This window comes from Hibiscus syriacus, unplaced genomic scaffold (assembly GCF_006381635.1).
Source record: "Hibiscus syriacus cultivar Baekdansim isolate YM2019G1 unplaced genomic scaffold, ASM638163v2 tig00113725_pilon, whole genome shotgun sequence".
Lineage (NCBI taxonomy): Eukaryota > Viridiplantae > Streptophyta > Magnoliopsida > Malvales > Malvaceae > Hibiscus > Hibiscus syriacus.
Window position 1 is genome coordinate 8,962,832 of NW_024063471.1, and position 21,816 is coordinate 8,984,647.

At 36.3% G+C, this 21,816-nt stretch overlaps 1 protein-coding gene across 1 annotated transcript; it reads right to left on the reverse strand.

Annotated features, from left to right (window-relative positions):
- Positions 1 to 2,301: 2,301 nt before the first annotated feature.
- On the reverse strand, positions 2,302 to 20,711 carry LOC120187658 (reticulon-like protein B10). Its single transcript, XM_039191327.1, has 8 exons — positions 20,609 to 20,711; positions 7,530 to 7,682; positions 4,913 to 4,966; positions 4,468 to 4,648; positions 4,207 to 4,348; positions 4,051 to 4,120; positions 3,792 to 3,961; positions 2,302 to 2,494 (listed from the first exon to the last, which is right to left on the reverse strand). Exons 1-7 carry the CDS (start codon positions 20,709 to 20,711, stop codon positions 3,792 to 3,794), a joined length of 873 nt encoding a protein of 290 aa, XP_039047258.1. The 3' UTR covers positions 2,302 to 2,494.
- Positions 20,712 to 21,816: the final 1,105 nt, after the last annotated feature.

Below are 21,816 nucleotides of genomic sequence, written 5' to 3' on the forward strand. Positions count from 1 at the left end.
AAATTTATGATTTGGATTCCAACGCCAAACACATAAGTCATTGTTGTCACTTGGACTGGGGCATTTTATACTGATAATGTGTTGGACGATATCATTCAGAAAAAGACAATGAAGAATATAAGTTTTCCAATTAGAGTTTTCATCAATAATGTCGCCAAAAGAAATAGCAGGATAAGGAAAACTTTGGTCCAAGAGATGAAATTTTAGAGGTCTGAGGCTTGGTTCTTCCAGGAAGTTAACTGCACTACCATTACCAAGTGACCAAGCAATATTGGTACAAAAGTCTTCCCAATCATTTGAGAGAGCTCGCCAAAGCGGGGTACAAGATCGCCTATTGATGGAGCGGGGACAAAGCTCATTCACCTTGTATTTTTGTCGCAATAAGCAAACCCAAAGAGAATCAATTTCTGTAAGTAGGCGGAAGCCAACTTTGTATAGGAAAGCCACATTTTGATCATGCATACTACGAAAGCCCAAGCCTCCGTGATCGAGAGGTTGACGAAGAACATCCCCAGTTCACGAGAGAAACTTTCTGAGTAGAGCCGGTTGTACCCCAAACAAACTGACGAATAAGCTTTTCAACATCACAATATACATTTTTAGGAAACAAAGATGTTTGCAAGAAGTACGTGGGAATAGCTGCTATGACTATTTTGCTAAAGTTATACGACCGGCCATGGATAATGATCGTGCTGCCCAACCATTGAGTTGAGTTCGCATTTTATCGATGATGAAGTTGCAGTCTGTAGAGGTCACTCTTTTATGTGCAACAAGGATGCCTAAGTACTTCCCCAAGGAATCAACCATTTGGAAGTCTAATCTATTACCGATAGCAATCTTTAGATCATCATTTGTATTTGGGGAGAAAAATAATTGAGTTCTCATTTATTAACTCTATGTCCCGAATGCTCTCCAAATCTTCGGAATATAGTGTCGATGATTTCGGCTTGCTGGATATCCGCTTTGGCATATAAAATAAGATCATCGGTGAAAAATAAATGCGATAGAGGGGTACCGTTTCTAAAGAATTTGAAGGGAGCCCAATCGCCTTGTTAGACTGCATTATTTATAAGGCGCCCCAACCGCTCCTTTGATAAACCAAATAAATAGGGTGAAAGGGATCTCCTTGACAAATGTCGCGCTGAGGAGTGAAACTGTGACAGAATCTACCATTTCATTGAATTTGCAGACTAGAAGAAGTCACAATTCATTATTATACGACAAATACCACCAGGAAGGCCTGCATCAAGCAAAGAATCACAGATAAAATCCCATTTTAAGTGGTCAAAGGCTTTCTCCATATTTTATTTTAGTAGTCATCCATCCATTCTTCGCTTTGCTTGAACACATAGAATGAAAAGTCACTTGGTTTACAATAATATTCTCAGTAATGGAGCGGCCAGAAATGAAACTTGTTTGATACCGCTGAATAAGAGTCGGAAAAATTGGCTCAAGTCTTCGAACAATTACTTTGGAGAGCGATTTATAAAGAACGGTGCATAAACTCAATCACCTCTTAACATGTTGGAATATTGGCATTAGTCCACCTCTAGACTCAATCGATATTCAAATTGAAGGAACTCAATCAGTATTTAAATTCAATTCAATTTCTTAATAATTCAAATTTTTAACAAATCAATACTAATTAATTGATACCCAACTTGAAAACCCCACGAACAACTCAATATATATATATTTTAAATTGAATTATTAATTATAGTAGCATTTATATGATATTTTAAAAAAATCATTATAATAATTCCATGTACTTGAGGTTCAATTCAAGCTCGAGCTTCAATCAAGTTAAGTCTAAGAATGTTTCGAATTCAAGTTTTTTCGAACTAGAATCGAACTTCAATTTTTTTATTTTGAGTTCAAGCCGAACTTGATATATATTTTTAAGCTCCTGAACTTTCGAATCAAGTCGAGCTCAACAAATCTCAAGTCAGTTCCTTTGCAGCGCTAGATCCACCACCGACTGAAACAAAGTATGCTTGCCTTTTCCATGCTGTTTCACCGTCACCTCAACAATGCCACGGTAAATGTAGAGGTTGTGGAACGATTAGCCTCCAATTCATACAAATCTCAGATTCCTGTGTATATGTCTTCTAGAGGAGAAAACAAGCACCATATGAGAAGCTATGCATCTCCTTCACTAGACTGAGATGATAAGGCTCATGCTGAAAAGAAACGTTTAAACAAGCTTTACCTCTGTAACTGGAGGAACCCAAATGAATATGTAAAAAATATAACCACGAGTTTATAAACTGCAGGCCAATACTTAAAAATCAAGAATATAGGGTTCTCATATGGGTAAAAACTAAAATGAAACTTCTCTCAACAATATGGGCTGTCAAGGTTAGTTCAGTAGCTCCTACAGAAACTCGACTAGTACAAGAAAAATTGAGGGCATCGTGCAAAAAGAAACCAAAAGCTTCACATCTTTAAAACCCAATCCTATATTCCTCTTGTCACACTTAGCCACCTGAAACACCTGCACAAAATAAGTGAGTGAGAGGGATAGAATGATAATATGCAGGTAAGAGGTGAGCGGAGCTGGCTAGCGAGTTCAAAGTTCAAACTAAACATTTGTCTTTAACTATATACCATTCCGGGAACTAGACCAATTACATGACTTGTTGCTAATAATCAAATTGGAGACAATGAAATTACAGAATTGTCACTTGGTATCCAGATTACAAAAGCAAAATAAACTCAATTATTGGATGGAAAAGCCATTCAGAACTTATCTTTTATGAGTTATGACCACAAAGGCACAAAATAATTCCAGGTTAAATGTTATTAGTCACATTAATTTTGTAATCTCAACTCAGCTGGCCATCAAACAGGACCTGTTATAGGCATATATGTCCACCTTTTTATATCAGCAAGTCGTTTTATCAAAGCTTTCTTGAATAGGTTTACTGAATGGGTAAACTGACATCTGGGCTTAGTTTTCTCATGGTGACATTACAGTGTCGCATCCTAAATATCATATATAAACAACGAATATTATGAAGATCAGAGTACTGAGATTCGACACATAAGAACTTTTAATCGGTGAAAGACGAATGGCTTGTGATGTTTGGATAATGTCCTATTATTTCAATATAGAGCAAATTACGAGGGCTCATTTCTGCAAGGATAATAGACTGCAATCTTTTTGTTTATCCCCTTTTAGACTTAATTCCCTAAAATCCAAAACTTTCAATTAGGCAATAGAGAATGTTTTATACACTTTTAATGAGGTATAAAAGCCATTCATTTGCTTATTAGAACAAAACCCAATTGCAGAAACGAAATCCGAATTAGTAAAATAAATGCATTTTAAATAGGGCTTCACAGGAAGAACAGGATTGAAATCACAAGCAGAGAATAGCTGAGATCAGGCAATGTGAAAAGAATAGGAAAAGGGTGAACTTCAACAAACCATGAACAGTCGCAATTAAATAATGCATGGACCTAAAAAAAACAAAAGAAACCAATCTAGACAGCATGCCATGCTTGAGGGATGGAATGTCAGGCTATTAAATCATTAAGATGCAAATTCTATGATTTAGCTATTACAAAACTTTTCCAGAGCAAGTACATTGGTCACAAAATGTGCAGTTATAGGAGCAATAATTTCCATGTGGTATGAGCAAAAACCAGCTTCAACTTTCAACACAGAATAATAAAAGAGTTGCATAATCCAAATTAATGCAACACAAACAATGTAAAAAATGCTTGCATCTTAGTCATCTAAACTTGAGCAATGCGATCAAGAGGCAGAGAGAAGGAATTACACTTACCTACTGCATCTTCTTTTCCTTGTTTGAGAAAAATGGAAGCCTACTTAAGACCGTTTCATCAATTTTCCTAAACTGTTCTTGAATGGTTCTGTCCGCTACAGAAAGTTTTTCATCGATTTGATGCTGGAACTTATCATATACCAACGGAACCGATAGAATGAAAATAACCCCTGCAGAACACATCTGACTCATAAGCAATTTAGAATAAAGTCAATGGAACCATCAGTGTTATAGAATCGAAAAGGGTCACACAACTCACCGATATAGACCAGAGTGAGGAAGTTGACAAGACTACCAATGAATGATACAAACCACAAGCCAACAGCAACCTGAGCAACAGAAATTTGAAATCTTCCAGTTAAGGACAAATAAAGTTATATCAGTCAAATAAATTAATATAAAGTAAAAACTCAACCTTAATAAAAAGTTTCAAATTCCTACCAATTGTAATGTCATGTGCAATCGCCAATACACAATTAATCCATCCGTGTAACTCATCAGAAACCATTCCAATAGTTCTCTCAGAAATTTCCATATTAGGAATTGGTGGCAAAGGTCTGCATATGAAAGCAGTATCACTTCCATTTTCTCCTAATAAATCCTCATACAACAAAGCACGAAATGGGTAACAAGAGAGTAATGGAACGATTAAAAGAGCTCTAACAACGGTAGAAACCTGTTGAGAAGTGAAGCAGATTTGGCCCAGAAGAAGAGGATAACAACAAAGAGCAACAAAACGTTGGCCACGAAAGGTAAGAAATCATAACCAGCTATTTCGAATAAGTAATACATCGTCGTTGCCGAGACTAACAGCATAGCTCCGCTACACCATCTTCTCCACAATAGCAAATCAGCAACTACCAGAAATGCATAAATGAAATTAAACCCATACCCAAAAACCAAAAGTTAAAATAATCAGAATCATGTAAACCAAATAATGAGTTGTTGAACAATGTCATTAGCCTATGGAATATTAGTATTCCAAAAAGGAAAAAAACCTGGAACACTCATACATAGAAATGATCGTAGAGGCGTAAATGGAAGTGAAACAGATCTATCAAGAAATGAAACAGAGATGCTGCTTCGAATATACATAGAAATAGAAGAAGAGAGAAGGAGACCTCGCCCACCACCAACCGCTTTATGAACTGATGTGCGATGTGAAAGGTTGGAATCTCATGGGCGGTCGGTCGCTTGTTTTTCGTTTCTCCTGCAATTGATTTTTAGAGAGGAAGGGAGAGAGGGAGAAACGAAAACGAAGAAAAAAGTTCTGAGGAAAAAGAAAAAGGAGAAAGTGATCAACCGAAGAACATCAGAACAAGCCGGATCATGTGCTGATTAAAATGGGCTTTAAGCCTTTTCTCTTTATTGTCTTGGCTTGACTTTTATGTTGTATTTTTTTAAGGTTAGATTATTACCTAATCATGATCTACGTCAGGGAGGATTTTTTTCCCTTCCTCAATCTGAGACCTCATGAGGACGTCAAGCGTTGCAATAGAATTTAGGGATCGGATCAAGCGATTAACTCGTTTCTAGTACAATCATTTTTATTAGTTTTAAAAGTTTCATTAAAAATTCTTACTGATGAGACAAATATATTATGCATTCATTAGTGGTTCGTCTCTTCTTATATATGAGACAAATAGATTATGTTGATCATTAGAAATTTAGGTCATGTTAAAAAGTCGCGTCAATAAATCGTAACTTCTTAAATTGAGTGCAGAACTTATGAGTCTTTATATTTGGAGACATTCTCTCATGGCTCTCACTTTGGAGGAGTTCTCCAAAGACCATGATGTGTGAAGGAGATGTGCAGATATTAATCTTATGGATCAAATTTGGAAAACATACAACATATGTGCTTGGTGTAATGAAAAGGCATGTTGTTTTGATTGTTATGGACATATTATTTCTTTGATTATTTAAAAGGGATTCAAGATAATAGACCTAAGTCCTTTTTATTCATATTTTACTTTTGCATTGTTGTATTCTCTAGGTAAAGTTTTTTTTAGTTTTTGTTTGAATGTGATTATGGCGATGGTACCAATGGGATCCAGAGTAATTTTTCCTTCTCTTAATTGTCTTGGAAGTTGAGTTTTATTTTCTCGTGCATGAATTTGTGAAATATGTGTTGAATACCTATGAAGTATTATCGAGTCAATTCGTCTGGACCTCTTGGTGGATTTAAATATGTTGTTTGATTTTTTATCGAAAGTGTATGTCTTTAATATTTGTATTAAGGAATCTATTTACCATTAATAGTGTGGTTGAACAAGATTGCATGGAACATTTATGCTTCATGTTGAGGTGTGATAAGAGGTTTAAGATTGAGGATCTTATTGTTTGTTAGACCAGTAAACTAAGTTTGAGTTTGTATCGTTCTAGGTTCGTCAAAGTAACTCGAAAGCAAGAATCTCTATTCTAGAATTAGGAAATGAGAAAATAAAGTTGTTTTTGTAATAAAGAGGGGTGGATGGGTAGATGTCTCAAAGTTAATCTTCATCCGTAATGTTTTTCGATATTGCCTTAAGAAAAATAACCCTATCGAGTTCAGGGTCAAATATGATTTGACCGCTGAGAAATTCCTCTAGTGTTATCGGTTATAAAGACATGTAACTTTAGGAGGGCATAGAAAAGTTGGTGAAGATACTATAAGGGATGTGTTACACCCCGAATATTGGATTAGTAGTTTTGAGTTAACCCGAGTGAGTTTTAAAGTAAGCCACTAGCCTTATAAAAAAGCTTAACCCAAAGGGGTGTTGGTTTGGACTTGTTTGGAACCTAATGGATGTTTAAAAAGGCATTTTTAAGTTGTAACCAAAGTTAGGAAGACCAAGGAGACAATTATACCATCTTTAGTTGGAAAGGTTGATTTCCATTAAAAAATAATGAGATCACATCTGAATTCTCTCTTTTTCTCAACTCTTCTTTGTCTCATATTATCTTTTCTTAATCCTTCATTTTCCTCTCAATCTAGAACCAACAAAGGTGATAACATATTTGTCGCAACCGTTTTTCGGGTGGGTTCGGAATTGGACTTTGACTTAAAATAAATACGTTGGAGTCACTATCGATCATTTTTTAAAAAAAAGGTTGATTAGATACCTTAATTTACCATCATATTTGATCTGCGTTTTACTAGAAATATGTCGGATTCAGGAGTCGGTTACAGTCAAGGAAGGGTTAGCACCCTTGAACTGCCTTTTTGATACTATTTTAATTTATCGGATGTCTTAATTGCGAAAATTAAAATTTATTGATTCGATCCGAATTACTTACCTCCGATAGGTGAAAATTTCCCATATTAAAAACATCAAAATTGAAGTTAACTAAAAAAACAACATTAGGGTTAGTATAAAACAAATAAAAATTAAAGTAAATTAAATTAAATTAAATAAAAAAATGAATAAAATAAATAGAAAAAAATAAAATAACATTCAAATCAAAAAGGGGTAAAGTGTAAAGAATTCAAAATTAAGGATCAAATTGACATTATTTGAAGGTTGTAAGAAATAATATAGAGTTAGGAGGGTTAATTTGTAAAATATAAGAATTTTAAACATGGATTAAATTGAAACAATTCGAAATTTAAAGGTAAAATTACAACAGATGACCAAAACGAATTACACTTCAAAGTGCAGGGACTGTGGAAATAAACACTTCGGTCCCCCTATAAATAGCCCCAAAAACCCAAAAATTATCATTTTACCCACTTTCCCCAAACATCATATTCCTCACCTTCAACCAATCCTCTCAACTCCCCTCTCCGACCAAATAGTTGGTCCAACCCCGACGAGGTTCTCTGCCGTACCGGCCACCGCCGACTACCGCTCCAGCCACCACTGTTGATGGCCGAAAAAGCCAAACTCACCCAAACAATTCCCCTCGTCCCTGTAAGTTCAAATCCGAGATCAAACCCCCAAAACCTACCCCTACGTACGTTGATCTAAACGCAAAGTTTGAGCCTTTTACCTTTTCGACAGTGGTTTTTCATTTTCCAACGTCTTGATAATTCGGGTCCCTCGGCTTTGAGTGTTGTCTTCGGTCTCTTTGCGTGTGGTTGATTTGTGGTTGTGATTGGTGATTTTTTGCTTCTCTCTTTGTTGTTGTTCGATATTTTGTCTCGCAGGGCATTTATAGGCTCCCCATTAGACCGTTCCCGGTTGTTTTGTGACCAATTTTCGGTCGGAATCTTCGCCTGGTCGCCTGGTGTTCTCTGGCTTCTTTTGTGACCGTTGGATCGGGTGGCCAGATCGAACGATCTTCGTCTACGGCGCCCTTGCTGAACTTGCAACCCTAATGTTTCGGGTTTAGTTACGGGCAGGGTTTAGTGACGTATTGGGTCAGGCAGGCCTGGATCTTAACTGTAACACCCCAACCCGTACCCGACCCGAATACGAGTCCGAGGTGTCACATTGACTTTTCAAATCTGGACACTTAAAGAAAATACCCCGGGTAATTTAAAACTTTGTTTAAACAAAATACTTTAATTTACATCAGAGAGACCACAAAATCAAGTTTGATCAGAGTATTCATAATTAACGACTTATTACATGCCAACACTCTATACACGCCAAAATACATACTTGTTGATTACTTCTGATCTGATCTTCAAGTAATAATAATGTCCTTGCTACTTCTATTCTTGCTCTTCACGTTTCTTGTGCCACTTTCACTTTAATTTATCTTTCAATTGTATTGCCCATGTATATTATTGAGAATAGAGGTATGTGAGTTCATTGAGGTTGTGCACAAATGCTGTCACCACAGCTCGTATAAATTCCCTCATGGGGCACCGAACATTAGTTCAGTATTCGTCCCGAAGGACTGCTATATATATCTCGTAGGACCACTACGTCCCGAAGGACTACGTCCCGAAGGACTACAGAACCCTCGACTCTTGGCATGCCAACTATACCTATAGCTCTCGTATCATATACTATGGGCATTTATGATGAATACATTTCTCATCACTTGTTCTTTCTCTTCTGTCACATACACATGTATGTGTAACCTGTATTTCATATCATATCACATGTATCACATTTTGCATATTCATATGTCATTTCATATATTCACATAGTTTTTCTCATTTCACATGGTCATGTCTCATAGCATAATCATGTATGCATGTATATCATGTAACATTTATAATAATCTATACACATTTCATGTATTCATGCACATATAAAAATCATGAAATCAAATAACAATTTAGGAGTCACTTCTTACCGTAGTAACTCCATCACTGGCTCATCGCAAGCCAATGTTTGTTCAATAATATAAGTACAATAAAAATTGCACTCACCTTAGCCTTGTTTGATTTGAATCAATTCTAATCCTTTGATTATTCCAGAACTTGTTTAGGCTCAATATCTACATAAATAACATTTCAAAACAACTATCAGAAGCCTAAACCTTAAACTTGATGTTAACAACTTAAGCCAGATTATTGAACCTAATTTCATTTTTCCTTTAGGGGGGAATCGATTCCCCCCCAGGGGAATCGATACCCCCTGGACATTCTGGAAAAATTTCGTCCAAGAGGGGGAATCGATTCCCTTCATAGGTATCGGTTCCCTCTAACCAGAATTGGTATTTTAACCCCGAAAATCATCAATTCTTCACTTAATTCTTCTATTTTAAACCCCTATCATGTCATTAAATTCAACTACCATCACTTAAACCAACTTATATCCATGAAAATCATCTATAACTTCAAAATCCTATCCTTCATATGAAATTCAAGAATCATACTCAAATTTCAATATGTTCTAAATACAATTCTAACACTTCATATTCCTTAATTAGGATGTGACAAGTCAAATTTAACTTTAATTTCAACTTATCAACTCTTTCCATGATTTCATATAAAACTCATTTTCTTTAATCTCTTATAACTTCTTCATCTTTTGATTATAAGAAAACTTAAGCTTTCCTTAAGCTTAGTTATCATCTAATGATCAAAACATAATCTTTAATTTAACAATAACCAACAATTTAGAAAACCTTACCTTTGCCCTGCACGTTGGAGAAGAAGAAAAGAAGAAGAAAGAGTTTTCAGAAACTCTTTCCCCAACTCACATTTATCTCTTAATAAAGAGATAAAAAATATCTTTCATGCTAAATGACCATTTTTCCCTTTAATTCCTTTGATAATTACTAATAACTTTCAGGAAATATTTCCGAACAAATCCTTGGACTGTACAAATATCCTACTTAAATCACCAACTCTGAAATTTTACAATTTAGTCACTAACCCGTATTTTTGGGATGTTACAAATCTCTCCCCCTTAAGAAAATTCGTCCTCGAATTTCATTGTTCAAAGAGATGGGGATATTGAATCTTCATGTCCTCTTCGCGTTCCCACGTAGCTTCTTCCACCTTGTGATTTCTCCATAACACTTTGACTAATGGAATAGTCTTGTTCCTTAATTGCTTGACTTCATGAGCCAATTTTGAACAGGTTCTTCCTCATAAGTCAAATCTGATTGAACTTCGATCTTCAGTAGTCACAATATGAGATGGATCAGATCGATATTTCCTCAGCATGGAGACATGAAAGACGTTATGGATTTTCTCTATTTCAGGTGGCAAAGCCAATTGATATGCCACTGGTCCTACTCTCTTAACGATATCATATGGTCCAATGAACCGAGGACTCAATTTTCCTTTACGTCCAAATCTCAATACTTTCTTCCACGGAGACACTTTCAAGAACACTTTATCTCCGATTTGAAACTCAATTTCTATCCTTTTTAAATCGGCATATGATTTCTGTCTATCAGCTGCAGCTTTCAGATTATGAATGACTTGAACTTTCTCTTCCGTATCCTGAATCAACTCAGGACCAATAACCTCTCGATCCTTAAGTTCATACCAGTTTCAAGGGTGTACGACATCTTCTTCCATATAAAGCTTCATATGGAGCCATTTTGATGCTTGACTGATAACTATTGTTATACGCAAATTCAGCAAGTGGCAAATACCTTTCCCATGATCCTTTGAATTCTCAGCATATCCTCCAGAATTTGGATAGTTCATTCAGACTGACCATCTGTCTGAGGATGAAATGCTGTGCTAAAATTCAGTCGTGTGCCCAATGATCCATGTAAAGACTTCCAAATCGTGACGTGAATCTAGGATCCCGATCAGAAATTATGGAAACAGGTACACCATGTAACCGTATAATCTCTCTAATATACAACTCAGCATATTTATCCATAAAAAAAATCAGTTCGTACCGGAATAAAATGGGCTGACTTAGTTAACCTGTCTACAATCACCCATAAATCTCTTTTGTTCGGAGTTAAAGGCAACCCCGTGACAAAATCCATCGTTACATTCTCCCATTTCCATTGAGGAAAAATTGATTGTAATAGTCCCGACGGAACCTGATGCTCAGCCTTAACTTGCTGACAAATCAAACATTTAGATACGAATTCTGTAATGTCTTTCTTCATTCCCCGGCCACCAATATCGACTCTTGAGATCCATATACATTTTGTTCCCTCCCGGATGCATTGTCAATGGACTACAATGAGCTTCCGTTAACAAATCATTCTTTAATTCATCATCATCCGGAATTACCAATCTCTCTCGATAATACAAGTTCTCATCAGACTTGATTTCATAATCTGTACTCTCTCCATTATTTGCTGCAACTTCTTTGAACATTTTTCATCTTTTTCCTGCAATCCTTTAATTCGATCTAACCATGATGGTTTGATAGTCAATTCTGCACAAATTGCACCATCTCCGCTTAATGATATTTAGCATCCATAGCTCGTAAAGCTGCAAACGTTTTTCGGCTTAAGGCATCCGCTACCACATTTGCCTTTCCAGGATGGAAATCAATCACAACATCATAATCTTTGAGAAATTCCACCCATCTTCTCTATCTTAAATTCAACTCTTTGAGTCATCAAGTACTTTAAACTTTTGTGATCCGTATACAGGTAGCATTTTTCACCATACAAGTAGTGACGCCAGATCTTTAGAGCGAACACTACTGCAACCATCTCCAAATCGTGTGTCGGATAATTCTTCTCATGAGGTTTTAATTGCCTCGAAGCGTAGGCCACCACCTTGCCTTCTTGCATTAACACGCATCCCAAGCCATTATGAGACGCATCACTATACACTACAAAGTCCTTGCTAGACTCAGGTTGGACTAACACTGGAGCTTCTGTCAAAATCTTCTTTAACTTTTCAAAACTCTCTTGACATTCTTGAGTCCAAACAAATTTTATTTCCTTTTTCAACAGCTTAGTTAGAGGTAAATCTATAATCGAAAAGTTTTTAACGAACCTTCGATAATAACCAGCTAACCCCAGAAAACTTCGAACTTCTGATACATTCTTTGGAACTTCCCACTCCAGAATAGCTTTAATCTTTTGAGGATCCACTCGAACTCCTTCTGCAGAAATTACATGTCCAAGGAATGTCACTTCATTCAACCAGAATTCACATTTAGAGAATTTAGCATAAAGCTTCTTGTCTCGTAAATTTTGCAAGACAATCCTCAAATGAGAACTATGCTCTTCCTCTGACTTTGAATATATTAAAATATCATCAATGAAAACCACCCACCACGAACTGATCCAAATAGGGTTGAAAAATTCTGTTCATTAAATCCATGAAAGCAGCTGGTGCATTCGTAACTCCAAACGGCATCACTATAAACTCATATTGACCATATCTTGTTCTAAACGCCGTCTTTGGAACATCTTTATCTTGAATCTTTTGATGATAACCCGAACGCAAATCGATTTTTGAGAACATTGAAGCTTCCTTTAATTGATCAAATAAATCGTCGATTCGGGGAAGTGGATACTTGTTCTTGATGGTTACTTTATTGAGTTGTCTGTAATCGATACAAAGACGCATTGATCATCTTTCTTCTTAACAAATAGAACTGGAGCTCCCCAAGGTGATACACTTGGTCTAATAAAACCTTTGTCCAGTAATTCTTGTAATTGAATCTTTAATTCTTGCAACTCTTTTGGAGCCATCCTATATGGTGACATGGCAATGGGCGCTGTTCCCGGCATTATCTCAATCTGAAATTCTACCTCTCTGTCCGGAGGTAAACCTGGCAATTCTGCAGGAAATATATCAGAAAACTCTCTAACGATAGGAATTTCTTCAATCCCTTTTTCCTTAGTTCTAACATCAAGTACATTAGCAATAAAACCTTGACATCCCTGTAGCAGTAACTTCTTTGCCGTCATCACTGAGATCACATTTGCCAATGGATTCCACCCTTCACTAAACACCACAATTTCTACCTCTTCTGGACTTCTCAACGTTACTCTTTTCAGTCTACAATCGACATTAGCATAATAACGATATAACCAATCCATTCCCAGTATCACTTCAAATTCTTCAAATGGTAATTCCATCAAATTAGCAGGGAATTCAATTCCCTGAATTCGTATGGGACACCCTCGACTCACCATATTTACCCGAGCACTGTGTCCTAACGGATTCGTCACTATCACCTCATTGTTAGTAGCTTCTAATTGAATGTTCAATTCTCTTACTAACTTACTAGTAATGTATGAGTATGTAGAACCCGTATCAATCAATACCATAACCCGTTTATCAAACAACAGAAAAGTACCTGTTAAAATCTCCGGTTCATCCCGATCCTCATTGGTCCTGAGATTATACACTCGAGCAGTGGAACCTATCTCTTGTTGAGCAGAGGACTCTGACTGATTTCTTCATCTGCCTCTACCTCTTCCCCTTTGGCCTGTAGAAATAGACCTCTCTGGTTGCGCAGATTCATCGACTACTCTAGGACAATCCCGAACAAAATGTCCGGTCTCCCCATCTAAAGCAAGCTCCAGAATCCTTCTACATATTCCAGGATGATTCTTTCCACAATGTTGGCATTGTCTATCTTGACTCTGGTTAAATCTCCCAGCTCCAGATCCCACTGATTGAGTTTGTCTGCCTCTCATCGGATTTGATCCTCTAGCTGAGGATACTACTGACTCCGATCTAACTTGAGGTCGAGAACCAGCATCTCTGCCTCTTTTTGACGGTGCGGAACTCGAAGAAGCACCCGCTCTCTTGACTGTTTGAGTCCTTGAATTTTCAAATCTCTCATTCTGAGCTCTTTCCAAAGCTTTGGCACGATTGACTACCTCTTGAAACGAGGATAAATTCAATACAATCAACATTTCCTTCAACCGAGGACGTAACCCCTCTACGAACCACTCACAAGCATCCTTCTCAGTAAGAACAAGCTCAGCAGCAAAGCGACTCAACTTATTGAATTCACACTCGTACTCATATACGGTGTGATTCCATTGCTTCAGATTCATGAACTCTTGCTTCATTTGGCGAACAAACTGATCTCCGATGTACTTATGTTTGAATTCTTCTAAAAATAATGACCAAGTTACTTGGGCGTTAGTCATCCTCAATGTAACATTAGTCCACCAAATCCTTGCTTGTCCTCTCAACAAGGAAATTACCCCATCTAACTTCTCAGCATCGGAACAATGAAGTCCCGTAAGCATGACCTTCACGTCATTAAGCCAAAGGTCCGCAGTAACAGGACCTTCTTCGGCTTCCCCTCTAAACTCTGGAGCTCCTAATCCCTTTAACTCTTTCGTAACATTCATTTTTGGAGTTGAAGTAACAGGAGGTTGAAAACGCGTCAATACTGCGTCTAAAGTTCTAAAGAATACATCTTGATCATTCACAGGCACTCCAGAGGGTGTCTGTTCTTCACTCTGCCTGGCCAGGGCAGGTGAATTACTGCTTTCAGCGGGTATATCATCTCCCACTTCATTTCTAGAACTACCTTGTCCGGACATCTATAAAAATACAATCATATAGTTTTATTAGCACAACAACAGCATACTTACTATTCCATCAGATCAGAAGTTTTCACTATATTGTTGGCATGTATACTTTATAAAACACTCAAGACTCCGGTTTATGCCGAGAATCGACTAAACCTTAGCTCTGATACCATTAACTGTAACACCCCAACCCGTACCCGACCCGAATACGAGTCCGAGGTGTCACATTGACTTTTCAAATCTGGACACTTAAAGAAAATACCCCGGGTAATTTAAAACTTTGTTTAAAACAAAATACTTTAATTTACATCAGAGAGACCACAAAATACAAGTTTGATCAGAGTATTCATAATTAACGACTTATTACATGCCAACACTCTATACACGCCAAAATACATACTTGTTGATTACTTCTGATCTGATCTTCAAGTAATAATATTGTCCTTGCTACTTCTATTCTTGCTCTTCACGTTTCTTGTGCCACTTTCACTTTAATTTATCTTTCAATTGTATTGCCCATGTATATTATTGAGAATAGAGGTATGTGAGTTCATTGAGGTTGTGCACAAATGCTGTCACCACAGCTCGTATAAATTCCCTCATGGGGCACCGAACATTAGTTCAGTATTCGTCCCGAAGGACTGCTATATATATCCCGTAGGACCACTACGTCCCGAAGGACTACGTCCCGAAGGACTACGTCCCGAAGGACTACAAAACCCTCGACTCTTGGCATGCCAACTATACCTATAGCTATCGTATCATATACTATGGGCATTTATGATGAATACATTTCTCATCACTTGTTCTTTCTCTTCTGTCACATACCACATGTATGTGTAACCATGTATTTCATATCATATCACATGTATCACATTTTGCATATTCATATGTCATTTCATATATTCACATAGTTTTTCTCATTTCACATGGTCATGTCTCATAGCATAATCATGTATGCATGTATATCATGTAACATTTATAATAATCTATACACATTTCATGTATTCATGCACATATAAAAATCATGAAATCAAATAACAATTTAGGAGTCACTTCTTACCGTAGTAACTCCATCACTGGCTCATCGCAAGCCAATGTTCGTTCAATAATATAAGTACAATAAAAATTGCACTCACCTTAGCCTTGTTTGATTTGAATCAATTCTAATCCTTTGATTATTCCAGAACTTGTTTAGGCTCAATATCTACATAAATATAAAATTTCAAAACAACTATCAGAAGCCTAAACCTTAAACTTGATGTTAACAACTTAAGCCAGATTATTGAACCTAATTTCATTTTTCCTTTAGGGGGGAATCGATTCCCCCCCCCAGGGGAATCGATACCCCCTGGACATTCTGGAAAAATTTCGTCCAAGAGGGGGAATCGATTCCCTTCATAGGGTATCGGTTCCCTCTAACCAGAATTGGTATTTTAACCCCGAAATCATCAATTCTTCACTTAATTCTTCTATTTTAAACCCCTATCATGTCATTAAATTCAACTACCATCACTTAAACCAACTTATATCCATGAAAATCATCTATAACTTCAAAATCCTATCCTTCATATGAAATTCAAGAATCATACTCAAATTTCAATATGTTCTAAATACAATTCTAACACTTCATATTCCTTAATTAGGATGATGACAAGTCAAATTTAACTTTAAATTCAACTTATCAACTCTTTTCCATGATTTCATATAAAAACTCATTTTCTTTAATCTCTTATAACTTCTTCATCTTTTGATTATAAGACAACTTAAGCTTTCCTTAAGCTTAGTTATCATCTAATGATCAAAACCTAATCTTTAATTTAACAAATAACCAACAATTTAGAAAACCTTACCTTTGCCCTGCACGTTGGAGAAGAAGAAAAGAAAAGAAAGAGTTTTCAGAAACTCTTTCCCCTCACATTTATCTCTTAATAAAGAGATAAAAAAATATCTTTCATGCTAAATGACCATTTTTCCCTTTAATTCCTTTGATAATTACTAATAACTTTCAGGAAATATTTCCGAACAAATCATTGGACTGTACAAATATCCTACTTAAATCACCAAACTCTGAAATTTTACAATTTAGTCACTAACCCATATTTTGGGATGTTACATGGACCCTGATTGGGCTCTTTACTAAGTTATTTAGACTTATTAAACCCTAAAGAGAAAAAATGAAATAAATAAAAATAAAAAACATAAATAAATGTAAATGAAAATTATAATAAAAAAATAATATTATATATTTTCAGGAAATAAAGAAAAAAGTTTTCAAAATCATATAGTATATATAAATTTTCAAAATGTTTTTTAAAATATATTATATATATCATTTATATATTAAATAGAACCCCAGATAAAAATGATTGACTACAGCTACCCCTTTTTGCCCATTATCGTGTAACGAAAATAGGGAAAAGACAAAAAGGTATAAATTTTCGTTCGATGCATATGGGCTTAGAAATAAGCATGTTCCTATGAGGGTTGTTGACTTATGAGCTTGAGATCCAACTTAAGGTTGCTGTTGAATTCTTATCAACTACCATCCGCCGTGGAGTTGAGATTTGAAAAATGGAAGAGGACGACTCCCTGTTGTTGAACCATACTGTGGGTGACTCTTGAGTTGTATTTGAACATGATATCCTTCATTTTGAAGTTGAAATTGTAGTTCGGAATTTGAATCAGAATGTGGCTTCTTGTTGCCAAATCGTAGTCAACCTTGGTCTTCTTCTCGGTTTAAAGACCTCGGTTTAAAAATTCGACCGGAAAATAGCTCAAGGTCTTTAAATTGAACTCGAAAGTTTTCGTTGACAGATAACCCTTCTAGCCTTGAGCTATGCTGTAAATTCGAATGGGATATAGTTCCTTGTTGCTAAATCACAGCCAACCCATGTCTTCTTCTTGACTTAAAGACCTTGGTTTAAAATTCAACTGGAAAGTAGTTCCTTGTTGCTACCATGCAATTGATATGCCATCGAGCTGAATAGAATCGAACTCAAAAATTTTCATTGTCAGATAGCCATTCTTGCCTTGAGCTATGCTGTGAACGATTCCTCTAAGTGAATGATGGCTTCCCTTTGCGGGTCTAATCCGGTAATAATTCTTTAGATAACTCCCCTTCACAGTAAAGTCAAGTGGTACATTCTGTAGGTGATTCCCCTTCGCGGGTCTGAACCAGATGAGATGATCTTTGGATGGCTCCCATTCACAGGAAAGTCATGTGGTATATTCTTTAGGTGACCCCTCTTTGTAAGTGAGGTAGTTTGTCAGCCGAATATCATCCGTCATGAAGTTGAAACCTGGCTTGAAAACTTTAACTAGAAACTAGCCACTCGTCATTGAGTTAAGATAAACTGAATCCGCTCTGAATTGTCTCTCGAACCCGTCTGAATTGGCTCTCAAACCTAATTTGAAGTTGATTCTAAGATCTGTCGATCTTTCTATAGGTCAAGTTGGTTGAGGTGTATCTCCTCACCGCTAAGTTAAGCAACCACACATTGATTTTTTTAAGGTGTTTTTTAATCGAGTATCATTCGTCATGAGGTTAAAACTTGACTCTAAAGCTGCAAAAATTATGTACGCGGAAAATGATAAATGTGATGCTCTTAAGTATGTCTAAGATGTATGAAAAATGAATTAGTTCTTGTTTTATTTCTTGGATGGAGTCTTATTCTTTGTCTGCTAGTCTTGTTCTTGGAATCGATCATGCCCCAACACTGATGGCTTCATAGAAAATATATGTTATTTGCTCATTTGTTAGCTCAATCCAGTGATCTTGCACTCTTGATTGTATAGATCAATTTTAATCCAGAGATTCGTAAGTGTTCTTTTAGCCTTTATTTAATCGAGGTAGTAAGACTCTTTTGCATTTCGATTGATGATCAACTACCAGAACAAGTTGAATCATCACGTAGTTGACACATCAATCCCAGTGAAAGGCTTCCTTATGTGGCCTGGAAGCTCAAATGGAAACTTCTTCAGCCAAGGCTACCTCCTCCAATGTCCGTAAAATTATTCTGATTGTCCTAGAAAAAGACTGGCGAACGAGAAGGCACGTTACCTTGAAGTCAAGCAACCTCAGTGCTTCTTGTGAGCTTTCTGCTTATTGTATTCATAGAGTATTTTGAATTTATTGCATGGGAAACTTGGCAACAAATCCTATCTTTACTCTAAACGTTGTTGAGTTATAAGCCTCTCACTTTCTTCCTTTCACGCTCATTTGGGTTGTCATTATCATCAGGGCTTGCATTCCTATTGTATCTTTTTGATATGACATCTTCGAGTACAACAATAAACTTATGCTTCAGGAGGGACCCAATAGTGAACGAATTTATCATCATCACGGGCTAAACTCTTTCTAGCCAACTTATTGTTGTAGGTCTCTTGTACCTTACTGGACAATCATCTTAATAGTAAAGAGAGATAATGTTCTGGATGAAGCAACCATCTGTATTGCTCATACTCACTTTGAGATGATTGGTTAGAATGGTTATTTTTATCCTTTTGATCCAGTATCACGTCTGGCCATGGATTGTAACACTACCTTCTTCTTCGCAACATCAAGTTCTATTTTGATAGGAACCACGTCAGGAAATGGTGGAAAGAGAAGAGATTGGAAACCTGGAGATGCCCCACATCGTTTCGGGTCATTCAACCAATTTTTCGAGAAACTATGTCTTGTCTGAGATATATCTCATTTTTTTTAAAATGGTTTGGTATAAAAATGATGTTAAAACAATTAAAGCAAAGTATCAATTCACTGAATATTGAATAAATGAATCACATAAGTTGTTTTCAAAGGTTATAGCCCTTTGACTAGTATCAAGGTCCATGGGTGATATGGGAAGGCAATGCGATTTGGTTTTGAATTTCATGATTTTCAAATAGGGTGTAAACAAAATAGTACAATTGATGCATTCCACTGTAAGGCCCTTTAGAGAGCATTTCTATTTCAGTTCTCAGGAATCTTTTTTTTGATCAATTTTCGCAGACTCCTTAGGTAGAGATAGTGCCGAAATATCGATCTAAAAACAAACCTCTGAGTGCTTTGGTGTAGTCAACTATAACATACATTTCTTGACTCTCTTATTCCATCTTTCATCGAAATTTAATTTCAAATCCATGTTTATTTTAGGCCTTATCGCCTTTAAATTATACTTTGTTAAACTTGATGTACTCGCTTTAGATTTTCCTGGGAGATTCATCTCGACACATAGAGACTAGTGTCATGATCTGAATGTACTCGTATTCATAAAGTTAGGGAACTTAACATTACCCATTAATTTAGCAAAATACCTTTAGTTAAAGGATTCAAGTGTTAGAAAATCTTTGACTTGACAAACTCAAACGAAACTCACTTCATAAAGCTCGAACCATGGCCGCTTCAGAAATTACATCCGAAGATTAACAACCTATTACTTTCAGCGGAGTGCCCCCAGTATTGTTAAAATTATCACATTAATTCTTCGATTTCGAGATTTCCTAAGTTTCTTTAGAATAATATGTTATATTCTGAGTGTTAGTGAAAATCAGAAGAGCTCAATTTCTAAGCAATTGATCTAAGCCAAATTTTTTTATTCCACTATTCCATTTGTGAAAATTGTATATCGTTACGGAATGTCCTTAACAGACATGCAAACTAAACTGGTATTGCAATGTCATGCATCGGAGATGCCCCATCATGTCTACTTCCATACTTATATGAGTGAAATAGTATTTTCTTTTTCGGGTAAAAGATATGGACCTTGTGTTTTTTTAAAAGGAGTGTGATCTCGACATATGTCAAAAGGCTATAACCTCATTTCTCAAAATATGCATTTCATTATACTTGATATTCATTGAATTTCAAATAATTCTCTATTACTCAAAGAAATGTCATTTTTTTAAAAAAGGTTCAAGCATATAAAAGATAAATTCAAACAAGACATCATTTCATAGGTAACATAATTATGTGGTAATAGTGATGACCTTCTCTTATATCACCCCAAGATAACCTCGTTCCTCGAGTAACTTTTCAGATGCATCTTCAGTTGCACAAACATCTGCTTCAGGAGTGTCATTGCTTTTATCGTTTAACTCTAGCTTTTTTCTTTCCATCATTAGCTGGATCAAGGCTCTAAATTCGACACATTCTTGTACATCATGTCCATCCTCATTATGATAACATCAATGACTGCCACCTTTACAATCTGATATGTTAGGATGTAGGACAAGAAACCCCTCATTTATCATTTGCCTTCATACGCAAGCCAGAGGTGACTTCACTTTAGAAACTTTGGTTTTAACCTTCTTACCCTTTTCCTTGTTGATTGTATTTTCCCCATTCTTTTGGTGATTAGACAAAAGGTTATGTGCAACGTTGGGTAACTCTGAATTATTGAAATGAATCTAGTTCCTGTTGCACATTCTTTGGACAATCCTCTTAAAGGTGAGATAATTTTTAATAGCATGCCCCGAAACACCGTCATGGTATTCACAGTATGCATTTTTGTCATACCACTTGGGGTATGGGGATTTAGAGGTTTATCTGGATATGGTGACACCACATGTGTGTCAAAAAGCTGTTGATAAAGTCCTTATATGCCATGGGAATAGGAGTGAAATGCTCATTTCCTTTTTCTCCTCTTGGTTCCCTTGAATCTTTTCTAGAAGTACCTGATAGTACAACTGTAGTTGGTTTTGATTTAGAGATCTTAACACTTTTATCGGTGTTGAAAGCATTGATGTTGTTGATATCTCATTCTCTCTTCTTCATGGGAGTTTTCTACTCGACCTACCTCTTTTTGTCTTTCCTTACTTAATGGTTGTTTCTACCATTTTTGCTTTGACTTCCTCATCAAACTCCAGAATATGGTAATAATATGGATTATTTTGAGGACTAGTTACAACGGCTTGTGCTTTCGCAGTAGATGAATCCCCTTGACGTCCTGGTAAGATTCCTAGTGAAATAACCAATTGTGGAGTATGTGGTACAACCATCTCCTCAAATGCCCCTACCCTAGGAACATTCATTTGATTTAGGCCAGACAACCTTGTAACGATTTGATCAACCAAAGATTCTTGGCTTTTAGTGATTGATTCCAAAGTGCTTTGATTATTTTGACTTATTTTTTCTTCAAGCTCCCTTTGGAACCTCAACTTTTTCTCTTCAAGTTGAGTGATCTTAACTTCCATTTTCCTTTTCTTTGAACGGGTTTTGTGA

What these genes read in the sequence shown, in the direction of transcription:
- LOC120187658 (XM_039191327.1), bottom strand. Translation starts at nt 20,711, where the DNA reads ATGGAAAGAAAAAAGCTAGAGTTAAACGATAAAAGCAATGACACTCCT. An exon ending in AAAGTTACTCGAGGAACGAG is followed by an intron (nt 7,683 to 20,608) that starts GTTATCTTGGGG and finishes TTGAACTTACAG; the next exon opens with GGACGAGGGGAATTGTTTGG. An exon ending in TCTGCTTCACTTCTCAACAG is followed by an intron (nt 4,349 to 4,467) that starts GTTTCTACCGTT and finishes TTTCATATGCAG; the next exon opens with ACCTTTGCCACCAATTCCTA.